Genomic DNA, 14,202 nt, shown 5'->3' on the forward strand with positions numbered 1-14,202 from the left:
AGTGTAAAATAATATAAGTATGATTTCAACATTAAAAAAAAATACCCATCCCCGCATATGTGCTTGCACACTCTCTCTCTCAAATAAATAAATAAAATCTTAAAAAAAAAAAGAGAGAGTGGAGTATAAATGGTATGTAGCAGCTGTGCTCATTGGTATTTTGGGCATCTTCAACAGACAGAAATACTTTAAATCGTGTCTTAATTGTTTTATTTAAAATTGATTAAAATTTAAACATCATGGGCTCCCATTCCATATTTGCATCTCCCTTCTTCCATGGTAACAATCCTGTTTCCTGAAAAACAGTATATTTACTACAACATACACAATGGTTTCAGAACTACCTCCCCAATAGCACTACCAATAACAAACTCATTAGATAAATTTCAAGACTTCTTTGCAGGTCTTTTTATCCTTGGGAAATATCCCATTAAAGGCACACATTTAGAATATTATGTTTGAAAGTTACTTGAATACGTTTTCTTTATAGCTACATAATCAGTTTCAAAGATTTATTTATTTATTTGAGGGGGTCAGCCGAAGGGGCAGAGGGAAAGGGGCAGAGAATCTCCAGCAGATTCCATTGAGCACGGAGCCTGATGTGGGGCTCAGTCTCACGACTCTGAGATCATGACCTGAGCCAAAACCAAGGGTCTGACCCTCAACCAAGTGCACCCCCATTTTTCTCCATTTTTTAGCATCCTAAGCATATTCGTTTGATGAGGAGGAGGAGGAAGAGGATGGCAACAATTATTATCATTACTATTATTTTATTGAAATCTCGGAGAGGCTGTTTTACAAAATTAATCTCCTCTGAACTAATTTCCTGTTCCAATTGTTGATTTTGCTGTGTTATCTTTCATAGCATTAGATTTCTACATGTGTTTAGGAATTTGGGCTTGTTCATTTTATGTAACATCTCTATTTCTCTTCCTTTCCCTCTCTCTCCCCTTCTGTTAAATACACTTCCTTTCTCGTTGCTTTTTTGTTTGTCTCATTTGCTACCCCTAACCCTGATCTAATGTCCAGGACCTGGTCTTAAAATGACAACAAAAAACTCTTCTCCTATAGAGATATGGGGATGCTGTGGATTCGGTACAGTCCCAACAGTTTCTAATTGAGAATAATAATAGTCAATATTTACTGAGTTATTACCATATGCCAGGCGCTATTCCACATATATTATTTCATATAATGCACCTAACAACTCTATGAGTTGGCTATTCGTACAACTGCTACTCCTGCTATCACTACCACAACGATGACCATTTTACAAATGAGTGAAGTAAGTAAAGCATGTTAAATAATGTCTGTAGTAAAGACAAATCCGAACTTTTATATTTTTTAAAATTTTTAAACTTTTTTTATTTTTAAATATTTTATTTATTTATTTGACAGAGATCACAAGTAAGCAGAGAGGCAGGAAGAGAGAGAGAGGGGGAAGCAGGCTCCCTGCTGAGCAGAGTGCCCGATGCGGGGCTCAATCCCAGGACCCTGAGATCATGACCTGAGCCAAAGGCAGAGGCCCAACCTCTGAACCACCCAGGCACCCCAAACCCAAGCTTTTAAATCCATCAGTCAATCGATCAGTCATCCATCCTTATTGATAGTAGATAGACTGAACTCAGACTAAATCAGTTTTCTGGGTGTGGTTTTTTTTTTTTTTCTATCACTATTAACCAAGACTATGGCTATATGTCATTAGAGTACAAGTTTGTAGTTTATAGTAATTTTTCATAGTCTTATGGACAAGCACTCCTCTACCCCAAATCTCTATCCAAGTTGCACCTACAGAAGGCAGTTTATGATCTCAAGGGGAAAGATGTGATCCAAAGAGCAGACAGAAATCCTGAAAGTTGGTAACTAAGAGTACACGTCTCGTCTTTTTTGACTCTCATGTAAATTAGTGATTTATTTACTTCTTAATTTTTAAAAAAGATTTTATTTATTTATTTGACAGAGAGAGACACAGCAAGAGAGTGAACACAAGCAGGGGGAGTGGGAGAGGAAGAAGCAGGCTCCCTGCTGAGCAGAGAGCCCAATGGAGGGCTCGATCCCAGGACCCTGAGATCATGACCTAAGCTGAAGGCAGAGGCTTAAGGACTGAGCCACCCAGTGCCCCTTATATAAATTTTTTAAAAAGATTTATTTATTAATTTTGGAGATGGAGAGTGCCGAGCAAGTGGGGAAAGGAGCAGGGGGAGAGAATCCTGAAGCAGACTCCCCACTGAGCATGGAGCCTGCCTCAGGGCTCAATCCCAGGACCCTGAGATCACGACCTGAGCCATCCAGGTGCCCCTCTCATGTGAATTTTTAATATGCTTATTTTACATATGAAGAAATAGAGTCTCTGAGAGTTAGGTAATTTGCCTAAAGATATTGCTGGTGGGGGCAGACTCCGAGTCAGAACCCAAACTTGTGTCTTCTGATTCTTAACATTCTTTGTATGTTTTTTTTTTAAGATTTTATTTACTTATTTGACAGAGAGAGAGAGATCACAAGTAGGCAGAGGGCAGGCAGAGGGATGGGGGGAAGCAGGCTCCCTGCTGAGCAGAGAGCCTGATTCGGGGCTCCATCCCAGGACCCTGAGATCATGACCTGAGCTGAAGGCAGAGGCTTAACCCACTGAGCCACCCAGTGCCCCTTGTATGTTTTTGTTTGTAGCGTGGTATCCCCCTCTGATGAAATACCCACCTGTAGCAAGAGAGAAACAACTCCCCCAGTTCACGCTCTTTACTTCTTACAGAGATGTTTATAGCTATGATACATTCCTCAGAGATCACTGAGGGGAACCAGGAATGGGATATCTCAGAAAAGAACATTGAGGACATTATGGAGGTACTCCAAGTTGCTGATCAGGTGAGGACATCTTAGACATTTTACTGGCTCCAACCAGCACAGGACCATCTTTATCCAGGTAGCTGGTTGGGTACATGCCTGTTGTGCCAGGAGAGTAGGAGAAATCTCCAGTTAGCAGAGCATTACTTGGTCCAGGCCATCATAGCTCCAGGTCTGATTCCCATGTCCCTAGTCTGACCCATATTCCCTCCATCCCCTCAATCCCTGATCCAGCTTTAATCCTCTTCCTGGATTCACTCCTCCTCTTCCTTTCTCTACCAGGGGCCCTTATTCTCTTTATTATCTTTATCCTTCAACCTTCCTTTCTTCCTGAGTCCCCTCTCTCCTGTAGTTGTCAACAGATAATGTCTTTAAAACTCTCAAGTCGCTGAAAGTTAAAATCCTAAACAACAAGATGGTACCTCCACTATGCCAGAAGGTGACCGATATCTTCGTTGACTACCTGAGGACCATGGTGAGGAGCCTGTGCCTCTGGGCTGGGGACTTTGGGGGAAGAAAACAGCAGTTCTGAGCCCAGGAGTTCTTTCTGGCAGATGATGACACTTGGAAACCAACTGGGATCTGGGATGTGAGTGTCTCATTTCTAAACAGTTTGCTTCAGTCCGTACCTAGTACTCTGAGCATATCTCAAGGACTGTGACCTACACAGCATTGCAAGCTACAGCAGTGAAGTGAAGTGGTGAGGCAGGAGAAGTGAGACAGAAAGGGAGGAAGGATTTGGGCTATTGGGCTCAAAGTCTGACCTGGTTTTCAGAGTGTGTCCTGGTATACCTTAGTCAGCTTTGTTACCTCAGTTCAACTAATCATCTCACTGTCTTTCAAATCCACTTACCCATGTGCCAGCCCACCTCTAGACTGAACGTTCATAATATCTACCTATCTATCTACCCACGTACTTTACATGCACATTCCTGACACTGGTTAATCTCGTTTCTTATTTTCTTGGTTACCTATGAATTATCTTTCTTCTGGTTTACCTGTCTTCCTTGGCATGCCTGTCTTCTGATCAAGATTCCTGACCTGCCAGAGATTTCCAAAGTTGCTTCCATAATCTACCCACCTTCCTGATGATTCCCTTGGTTCTATAGGGGAATTTCTCTGCTCTGAAATCTTCAATCCACCCCCCCCCCCACACACACCACAGAGACTTTGCAGAATTTTTGTCTACCTGTTCTTTGCATGCTCTAGGAAGCTCTTGCCCTCCATCACTGGGAAGGCATTTGTTGGATGGGGTGGTAGGGGAGTTCTTGCCTTCTAGATGGAAGAGAATCACTTATTGAACAAAGCTGATTCTCAGAAGCTATGGGACTCATCTTGGGGATTAGCCTTTGAATAGTTCATCTTTCTCCTTCCAGAAGCCGGAGGGAGAACTGGAGGAGTTGTGTACTACGGTCCTAATGGCTCTGGGGTTCCAGTCTCCAGGAATAGTCATCTTCAAGCTGTGGGACAGATGGCACAACACCTTGCCCCCACACTGCCTCCTGACTGCAGTGGGGAGACTCATCCACCGCCAGGGTATAGTTTGAGTTAGTCTGAGAAGAGGACAGGGGCAGGAGGGGGTGGAGACATTGTATGTGCTCTAGGTCAGCTTTATACTCCTCATTTCTCTCATTGGACATCTCCACTTATTTCAGTCATGGGTGTGTATGTGTAGGTGGGAGAACAAACTAGGATCCCTACTGGGCTGCTGGGAACTCAGGAGGGAGTTTCTGGAGACCAAGAATGGCATGACAGGCTGTATTAGGGGATGGGAGACCCACAGATCTGGAAAGAAGACTCCAGGTGGAGAGAGAAGGCCGAATAGAAAGCCCCCATTCAGCAGTGGTGGGGAGGGGCAAGGAGGAAGCAAGGAGGGCTTTACTTAAGGGAACCTGCAGTGTTGAATTTGATTAGAGGCTTGGAAGTTAATAGAGTAGGCAGGAGGAGGCAGAGACTCACCATTCAGTCTCTGCCCTAGTGGCTCCTGGCGATGGTGGTGGCCCGCTTACCCATTCTGCTCCCCTCTCCCTATGGCAAAGTGTGAAAAGCAATCAAGTCACAGGGCTAGTGACCTTTTCTCTACCACTTGGAACTGGGGGAAAGAGAATCTGGGAGGGAGAAAGTTGGCCTTCTGAGCATTAGGCTCGAAATGACAAGGCATGACCCAGCAAGCCCAGAGGACACAGCAACAGAAGCTGGAAACATGTTTCTTGATCGAATCAGGGCAAATGTCTTCACATCCATCTCAGACAGCATAGCTCTCTATTTCCTAAGGGTTTTTGGAAAGGAGTGTTCATGTGTAGCCTGCCCTAATAACTTGCATTTCTGTGCTGTGCTAATATCCATTATCGAGCTTGATCCTCCCAGCATCCCTGTGCAGTGGTCCCATCAGGAACTGTACTCCTATTTAACAGTTAAAGAAGCTGAAACTCAGATAAATTAAGTAACTGGTTCAGGGTTGCCCAGACTCTGGAGGTAGAACTAGGATCAGAACCCAGGCCTCCCGGCCTCCAGTCTATAAAGTTTCCTACACTAAGGCCAGGATGTTCCCTCCCTTGGATAGGGATGTCTTTCTTGTACTTTCCCTCTTAGATGCAGCTTCATACATTGGGGTCACATGGGAATATATCCTGCGCCTTCTGAGGATGGCCCAAACAAAGGATGACATGTTGGCACTATGTCATGGTAAGGGTCAGGAGGGTCTGGGGAAGACTCTGTTGGAATCAGGGAGGGAGGAAAGAAGGGCAAATAAAGAGACTGGTCCCTCTAAGTAGGGATCCAAGAAGGCTGGGGAGGGCCAGGAAATGGCTGAGAGCAGACCAGGTGTGAACAGCTGCTCTTCTGCATCTGACTTCTTAGCCTGGATTGGGGCAAGGACCAAGCTTCATAGGGATGCTATGGGTGTTGATACACTCAACCACTTTTTCTTCCACTGCTGGGTGTTCCAGGTGTGGTCACAAAGGAAAAATAGTTGGGGTGGTGGTAAATGGGTTGGTTTTCCCAGAATAGGACCCCAGAAACACTTTTAGGGTTTTAGATGAAAAGACTGTGCCCTCATGTGTGTCTGTTTCCCATTGTGGGAAGGGAAAGGTAATGGGCAGCTCAAACTCCCTGCATCCCTCACAGTGCTCAAAGGATTGGTCATCAGTGCCCGGAAACATGTGGAATTGCCCACTACAGATGATGAAATAATGGACATCACAAAAGAGGCCGTGTCCTTCAAGGCTTATCTCACCCTTAGGCTTCTCTTCAATCGTTGGTCCCTAAAGACCAACAACAAGGTGGGATTTGGAGGTAGTGGGGTTGAATGGATGGCTACAGGAGTAAGTCTTGAGCCAAAGATGGGGCAGGGCCATGTCTGTCTACTTACTGGTGGAAGGATAACTTAAATGGCTCTTCCAAAAGAGCAGGGTGGCTTTCCTTAGGCTCTGCTTCCCATTCTCCAGAAAAGGGTATGTCAGAAAATGCCACTGTCCAGATCCTTATTTGTTAAATACACAATTAAGCAACTTAAATTTGCTGATTACTCTTATTAGCCAGGCACTGTGCTAGGCCCTGGGGATACAAAGATTAATAAGGAAAAGCCCCTAAGGGATTGTCTTGTCTTCATCCCTGAGCTGAGGCAAGTTTGTTGTGTCTCCTTGGGCACAGGTGACAGAGCAAGCTATGGTGATAATCGGCCACCTCTTCTTCCTCATGCCATCCTCCAAACTCAAGAACCAAGTGAACCGGTTAACCAGATGGTTAATGACTTTGGTATCTGCAAAAGTGACACCTTTCTACATTTCCCAGGTGATTGGAATGGGGTGAGAAGATAATTTAATTAGTTTTTGCTTTCCACATTTATTGAGTAGTTAATGCTAGGGTTGGCAAAGCATGGCCCACAGGCCAAATCCAGCCTGAAGCTTGTTTTTGTAAAATAAGGTTTTGTTGGAATTCCACTCTGCGCATTTGTTGAATTCATCTAGCCCTTTGAATCTCTCTGACTTTCCTGTCTCTGACCTCTAGACTCAGACTTAAATGGCTCATGAGAGAGACAAAGCCCACCTGGATAATCTGTTTTAAGGTCAACTAATGTGGGACCTTAATTACATCTGTGAAAATCCCTTCATATCAACACCTATATTACTGCTTGATTCAATAACTGGGAAAGGGGGCCTGAAATTTGGGAGGCCATCACAGAATTCTGCCTACCTTAGAATTGTTATACTAATGTTAAGTATTTTTAGGAGCAGAGGACAAAGTACTGGAACCAAAAATTTCTGTTTGTTGTTTTAGTCCTTCCATTTCAGTGGCATTCCTCCAACCAAGTTCCATCCAACTTTTAATGGGTATTTCACAAAAATAAGCTGTGTTATTTGGCAAAATGGGTGGGAAATACTGAGTTAAAATTAGTATCTTAAATGTAGAATTTCCTTGAGCCTTCAATACATAGGCTAGTCTTGTCCTCCAAAAAGCAAACACCAACATGGTGTTAGAGTTGCAGGAGATTTATTGGAGGAACATCTGTGTGGGAAAACAGGGAGGGAGCCAGAGGAGGCTGGGAGCCCTCAGATGGCGATGTATGTCTCAACCTTGGCAAGGAGAAGGGAAAGGAGGGAGGGAAAGGAAGGAGGTTTGAAAAAGTGAGGAAGGCCTTAGATGACAGTGTAGTTCTAAAAAAGTTTCAGTAAAGCCAAAAGGGAGTCCCTGAACCAAAGCCACCCATCAGAAAAGTCCCACATCTTGAAGGAGTAGGCCTGCATTTATGGACTTGCCATATTCAGTCATTGGCTGGAAGAAACCTGTGGGAATCTGGTTTCAGTTTTAACACAGTGATGGATTTTAGAGCATGACAGCTGGAGATATTGGTTAATTATGCACCTCAGAATAGGCATCTGAGAGGCCTATTTTTCAGGGTTGCTAAATATGCTAATGTACATTTGTGAATTTCCAAGATGAAAAAAAATTTTTTTTTTTTTTGAGTGCAACACTCATTAGCATCGAGTTTCCAGGGACTACAGTTTGCAGTCTACCGTTACACCACCACCTCAAATGCACTTCCCTTGTTATAGAAAGAGATGACCTTTCTCACATAGCTACTCTGAGCTTTGCTGATTAGTGGACCACCCACACAATCTCTTGTTTGATCTCCCTCCTGGCACGTGTCTGCATGTTGCCTAGGGTAGGGTCTATGAATTTGGAACAAAGGTTTGCTCTATGTAGTCAATTAGTCAGTTGGAGGATGAGATTTTTTTCCCCAGCTACTAGTCCGCAGATTGTTCATGTGTCGATTCCACCCCATTCCATCTTGGCTGACAGTGGAAATGTTTTGACTACTCCCTTTTCCCTTCTCCTTCTTCCTCCTCTCTCACTCCAGGGCATGGTGATGGAGAATCAAGATATTTATCAGCCTATAATATAATTTTGGTTGGACATCAACCAGCACTAACCAGCCTTAGTTAAGCAAACTGGCCCTAATGGGAATCCATCAGGTAGGGGAAGGAAAGGAGGACATGTTGAATATCCAAAATCCAGTGGAGGGATTTCTGCTTCTGGTAAAGATGGAGTAACTGGGGCAGATTTACTCTCTTGCCTGAAACAACTAAAAGCTAGACAAAGTATATGAAATAATGGTTTTTAAGACATTGGATAGGAGGCAACAAAGAACAGTGATTCCTGACAGTCAGGAAAGAAATGAGGTGAGCCCTCCTATTGGCACAGCTAATTTTCTAAAGAGAGTTTCCAGGTCATGGCATAGGGAAAGAAAACCCAGGAAGAGTCTAGTGGACTTCCTGAGGTGACAAGATGGCGGTGAGAATCCAGGGAGACCAATGCAGCTAGAGTTTACAGAGCAGAATATTAAACAGTCCGGAATATGAGGAAACTGTTTCAGGTGAGGAAAAGAACAAAGAATTGAGAGAACAGTAGCCAGAATTCACACGGTGCCAGGAATAGTACCTGTTCACACCAACCAGCCTGAAAACTTGATAACTCACAGGCATTGGGTAGAGCACTGAGAAGGTGGGGCAAAATTAAGAGCAGGCTGAATGCTGTTTTGGTCTAACACATTTTAAAAGCAAGACCCTCCCCCCACAATCAAACTATTTCCAAGTAACTGCATCCCAGAAGAAATTCAATAATATAAGAATACAAAAATACCCAGAACTTCATAAGGTTAATTCACAATGAGTGGCATTAAATAAAAAATCACCAGACACACAACGATGCAAGAAATTATGATGTATAATAGGGAGAAAAATCAATCAAAACTGACCCAGAACTCACACAGAAATGGTAGACAAGGACACTAAAACAGGTATTATAACTGTATTCTGTAGGTTTGAAAGCTAGATTGGAAAAGGTTGATTAACTTGAAGACATAGCAATAAAAACTATACAGAATGAAACACAAAGATAAAAAGAAGTAGAAGGAGGAGGAGGAGGGAGAGAAGAAGGAGAAGGAGGAAGCTTCAGTGAGATATGGACAAATTCAAGCAGCCTAATTTATGTTCAGTTGGAGTTCCACCAAAAAGGGAAAAGACAGAAAAATATTTGAAGAAATCGTGGTTGAGAATTTTCTAAATCTGAAGTGATAAATTCACAGTTCCAAGGCACTAAGTGAACCCCAAACACAAGAAACATAAAACCACACCAAACCATATTATATTCAAATTTCTCAAAACCAGTGGAAAAGAGAAAATCTTAAATACAGAAAGCAAAAACAAAAAATGAAATGATAAAAACAACATGTTTCAAAGAGAGGAATAAAGATTCTAATTAGAAACCTTGCAAGTGAAAACATAGTAGAATTCAAGGTACTGAAAGAAAAACACTATATCCTAGAATTCTGTGCTTAGTGGTAATATCTTTCAGACTAAGAGAAAAAAACATTTTCACACATTAAAAAAAGCTGAAAAAAATTCATCACCAGTAGACCCATATTATAAGAAACGTTAAAGTCTTTCAGGCAGAAGGAAAATGATACCAGATGGAAATATGGATTTATACAAAAGAATGAAGAAAACCATTAGAAATGGTAATTATGTGAGCGAATATATTTTTCCTTATTAAAAAAAATCTCTTTATAAGGTAACTATTTCAACAAACATAACAATGTAGTGTGGAATTTGTTGTATGTAGAAGTAAAATTTATGACGACAATAGCACAAAGTGTAGTATTAGTATACCTATACTTAGTGTACGTAAAGTAGTATAATATCACTTGAAGATTGACTAGGATAAGTTAAAAATGTGTGCTATAGGGACACCTGGGTGGCTCAGTCCTTTGAGTGCCAGCCTTCAGCTCAGGTCATGATCCCAGAGTCCTGGGATTGAGTCGTGCATCAGGCTCCTTGCTCAGTGGGGAGACTGCTTTTCTCTCTTCCTGCTGCTCCTTCTGCTTGTCCACACTGTCTCTCTCTCTGACGAATAAATAAATAAAATCTTTTAAAAAATGTATGCTATAAATCCTGTATAGCAACCACTAAAATAACAAAGAGTTATAGCTAATAGGCCAACAAAGGATGTCAAATGGAATTATAAAAAAATATTCAATTAATTTGAAGGCAGAGATAGAGGGACAGGAGAGCAAAGAATTAGGACTAGTAGGAAACAAATAGCAAGATGATAGACTTAAGCCTAACCATAATTAATAAATAAGTAAATAAATAGATAATCATATTATATATAAGTGGTCTAAATACCCCAATTAAAGGCAGAGATTGTCAGATGGATTAAAAAAAAATACCCACCTATATCCTATATTTCCTATAGGAAATGCATTTCAAAGATAAAGATACAAATAGATTAAGAATAAAAGGATAAATAAAAATATATAGGCATATCTTGGAGATATTACAGGTTTGCTTCTAGACTACTGCAATAAAATGAATATTGCAGTAAAGCAAGTAAAATGAATTTTTTGATTTCCCAGTGCATATAAAAGTTATATTTACACTACATTGTAGTATAGCGTGCAATAACATTTATCTAAAATACAATATAAGTGCTTTAAAAATACTTTATTGCTAAAAGATAGCATCATTGGAGACTTTAGTGAGTTATAATCAGTGATAACATATCACCATTGCAAAAATAACAGTGAAAAAATTTCAAATATTGTAAGAACTACCAAAATGTGACACAGAAACATAAAGTTAACAAATGCTGTTGGGAAAATGGTGCAGACAGACTTGCTCAATACAGGGTCGCTACAAACCCTAAATTTATATATAAAAAAAAAAACAAACCTTCCAAAGCACGATAAAATGAAGCAATAAAACAAGGTATGTCTGTACTATGTTAACATTTATGGAAAAAAGCTGTTTTTGCAGTATTAATATCAGATAAAGTAGATTGCAGGGCAAAGAATATCATCAAGTATTAAAAAATGTCATATCATAATGATGAAAGGGTCAATTATCAACAGTACCTAACAATTCTAAATGTTTATGTACCTGTTATTACGTGTCTGTTATTATAACAGAGCTTTAAAACTATATGAAGCAAAAACTAATAGAACTGCAAGGAGAAACAGAAAATAAATAAATCTGAAAAAAGGTAATACTTGTACACTGGAAATTACTAATCATTGCTAGAGGAAATCAAAGAAGACTTAAGTAAACAGAAACATGTGCAGTATTCAGGGCCCCTGAAATAAATTTCAGATTTATTCGTGAGTATTTCATATTTTTATACAAATGATCATGTTGCCAGTGAATAAAGACAACTGTACTTCCTTTCCAATCTGTGTGCTAATAGGGTCAAGTTGTTTGATAGTCCTCAGATCTTCTGTACACTTTCTGATCATCTACTTGTTCTATCGATTGTTGAAAGAGGGATGTTGAAATCTGATTGTAGTTACGGATTTTTCTGTTTCTCCTGCTTCCCCCCTCCTCCCCTGCCTGCCTCTCTGCCTACTTGTGATCTCTCTCTCTGTCAAATAAAATAAAAATAAAATCTTAAAAAAAGAAAAAGAAACCACCAAGCAGAGAATAGAAATGTAGTCTTTTAGATTCAGTTTTCAGAATTTTGAAAGTCGTAGAACCATGGAATCAGTTCTTGCTTTGGCTCTGATTAATTTACCCTGCTCCTTTGACGTCAGCCAATACTCGAAATGTTGACTTTCCCTAAAGTTTTCTGTGGAGTAATGAGATTATTTGGAAGTAAGTGTAGTTTCCTGGGTCAGGGGAAGGGCAGGTCATGGCTGTATTTGGCTATGAAAGAATTAGACCCTGAGCCTTTTTTGGAAGGATCCAAGAGGGCAGTGTGAAACCATGATGACTTGGCCCATCCTTGAGGAGAGGATGTGAGGACAGAGGATTTCTCCAGAGGCTGTGGCAAGTCTGGGCTAACTTATGCTTACTCTGTCTTTATGCACACAGTGTATTTACCAACTTATAGATGCTTTGGCTCTTAGTGGCTGTGGAGGTATAAACTTGGAATCCCAGCTGGAAAATATTACAGACATGCTGTTCAATCAGGTGAGTGCTGTGAAGCTAGAAGCATCCTGATCTTGCTTTTTCTCTCTTCTTTGGAGGCGATAGCTCCCACAGCCCAGGTCACAATCTCCATAAAGGCAGGTGTCTTTCACATGGTAACCTTAACCATACACATCTCAGGTTTCCCTGGAATAGATAAGTGTCTGGATTCTGGGCATAGACTTGAATAGTCTCCATGAGATAAATTGGGTACGTTCTGTGTGTTCCTTGAAGGTCACAGAACTTTGTTTCTCCCCCTAATCTCTGGCTAAAGGGCAAGAGGTTCAAAGCACCCCATCATGCCTGTGGGGAATGTCAGGGTCTCTGTGTTGCAGCCTAGAGTAAGAAGAAGGTAATTGAACATTTTGCAAATAGGTGTTACCGTCTGTATGTTTAATTTGCTTGCCACTGTTTTCTTCCCTTTGGGGCTGGGAATGTGGATTCCTGGGTTCTGTTTTCCTATTCCCCTTTATGGCTAAGCTCCACACTTTCCATGGTGCCTTGGTTCCTCCATCCACACCCATGGCCCCTAATTTCAGTCCTCCTGGGTCTGATGGCCTTGGTCTCCCCACAGCTAAGTGAAACAGTCAAGGAGTCAGATCCTCACTCTGCACGGAACCATATCCTTGCCCTGAAGGCTTTCTACATCCTATGTAAGTTAACACAGTTCCCTAACCCCAGGTATTTGTGTGGGTGGGCACTTAGGGTAACCTTCGTGTGTCCCTGGACCAGAGCAGGGACCTAGGTTCCCATAAGGGGCTTCCATCCTTCTAGAACAGATGCAAAGTAATCCATGTGAGCTTTGCTTGAAATTCAAGGAATCTTGAGGGGCAAAGATGTAGCTCCACTCCCTTCACCTGAAGCTGGCTTCCCTTTCTCCTTCAATGAATCCCAGCTTAGAAAGGTGATCTTGTCATTATAACACTGGTGATCATGCGAGGTGTGCTGACCTATGGGAAGGCACATGGTGGGGCAGGGGAGGGACAGGGCCCAGCTCAAGGAAAGCATCTAGCTAGATGCCTATCCTCTTCCTTTTCCCCAGCCTAAAGGACCCTAATTTATCTGGTTCATGACATCATGGTTTGCTGTAAGCATGATTTACTTCTACTTACCACTCGCTAGTTAAACATACTCTTGATTCCCTTGTATTTGCCCCCTTCTGATAGCCAAGTTATACAATGATCAGGTGGTATTCTTAATACAAAAGACCATGCAAACCAGTGATCCAGCCAAGATAGTATCAGCCCTTCAAGTTTTCATGGATGTGTTCCTGGAAGGTGAGTGGCAATTGGCCTAATCTTGGCCATCTTCTTTCCTATGAGAGTTCTTTTGTCTGGGAAACAGTCCCGTGCGTAGTTCAAGTCACAGTTTTAAACTTAATGTAAACTCAGAGTAAATCAGTAGGTTTAAATCTTGCCTTCACTTCTTATTAGCTGTGTAGACGGGGACAGGTTGCTTTTAGTCTGTGTCTCTATTTCCTCACCTGAAAATGAAGGTAATGCTTCCTTTAGGGTTTTTTAGTGAAGGTTAGATGAGAAAATGGATGCGAGGTACTTAGACTATTCCCCAATATGCAGTTAGTTTTGTAGTGGTTTAGTGATTATGTGATTATGATCTTGGGGAACAAGCTTCAACTCCAATCCAGCGTTTGCTAGACCTTTGCTCTATGTCTAGCAGAGTGCAAGGCACTGAAAACAGACACTCAAATAAGACATAGTCCCTGCTCTCCAAGAGTTCACTATTGCATTCAGAGTGTGAAACAATGCAAGATAATATGTGAAAAGTTGTTCAAATGTGAGCATGGTTATTTGCAATAGGAATATAGAGAAGGGGTCAGTCGGGAGATGGGATGGGCTCTGGAGCAGGGAAGGAGATTGTAATGGTGAGTTAGGAGAGGGAATTT

General features: G+C 41.6%; 1 protein-coding gene across 1 annotated transcript in view; it reads left to right on the plus strand.

Moving 5' to 3' along the window:
• Nucleotides 1-2,760: 2,760 nt before the first annotated feature.
• The window catches only part of LOC123946895 (maestro heat-like repeat-containing protein family member 1), a 71,379-nt gene continuing 59,937 nt past the window's right edge, over nucleotides 2,761-14,202 (plus strand). The window contains exons 1-9 of the mRNA XM_046012762.1: nucleotides 2,761-2,859; nucleotides 3,191-3,313; nucleotides 4,215-4,374; nucleotides 5,431-5,523; nucleotides 5,965-6,119; nucleotides 6,490-6,630; nucleotides 12,204-12,302; nucleotides 12,874-12,952; nucleotides 13,466-13,576. Of these exons, the coding sequence (XP_045868718.1) occupies nucleotides 2,761-2,859; nucleotides 3,191-3,313; nucleotides 4,215-4,374; nucleotides 5,431-5,523; nucleotides 5,965-6,119; nucleotides 6,490-6,630; nucleotides 12,204-12,302; nucleotides 12,874-12,952; nucleotides 13,466-13,576 (1,060 nt within the window). The remainder of the gene's footprint in view (nucleotides 2,860-3,190; nucleotides 3,314-4,214; nucleotides 4,375-5,430; nucleotides 5,524-5,964; nucleotides 6,120-6,489; nucleotides 6,631-12,203; nucleotides 12,303-12,873; nucleotides 12,953-13,465; nucleotides 13,577-14,202) is intronic.

The sequence above is a fragment of the Meles meles genome, chromosome 7 (genome assembly GCF_922984935.1).
Source record: "Meles meles chromosome 7, mMelMel3.1 paternal haplotype, whole genome shotgun sequence".
Lineage (NCBI taxonomy): Eukaryota > Metazoa > Chordata > Mammalia > Carnivora > Mustelidae > Meles > Meles meles.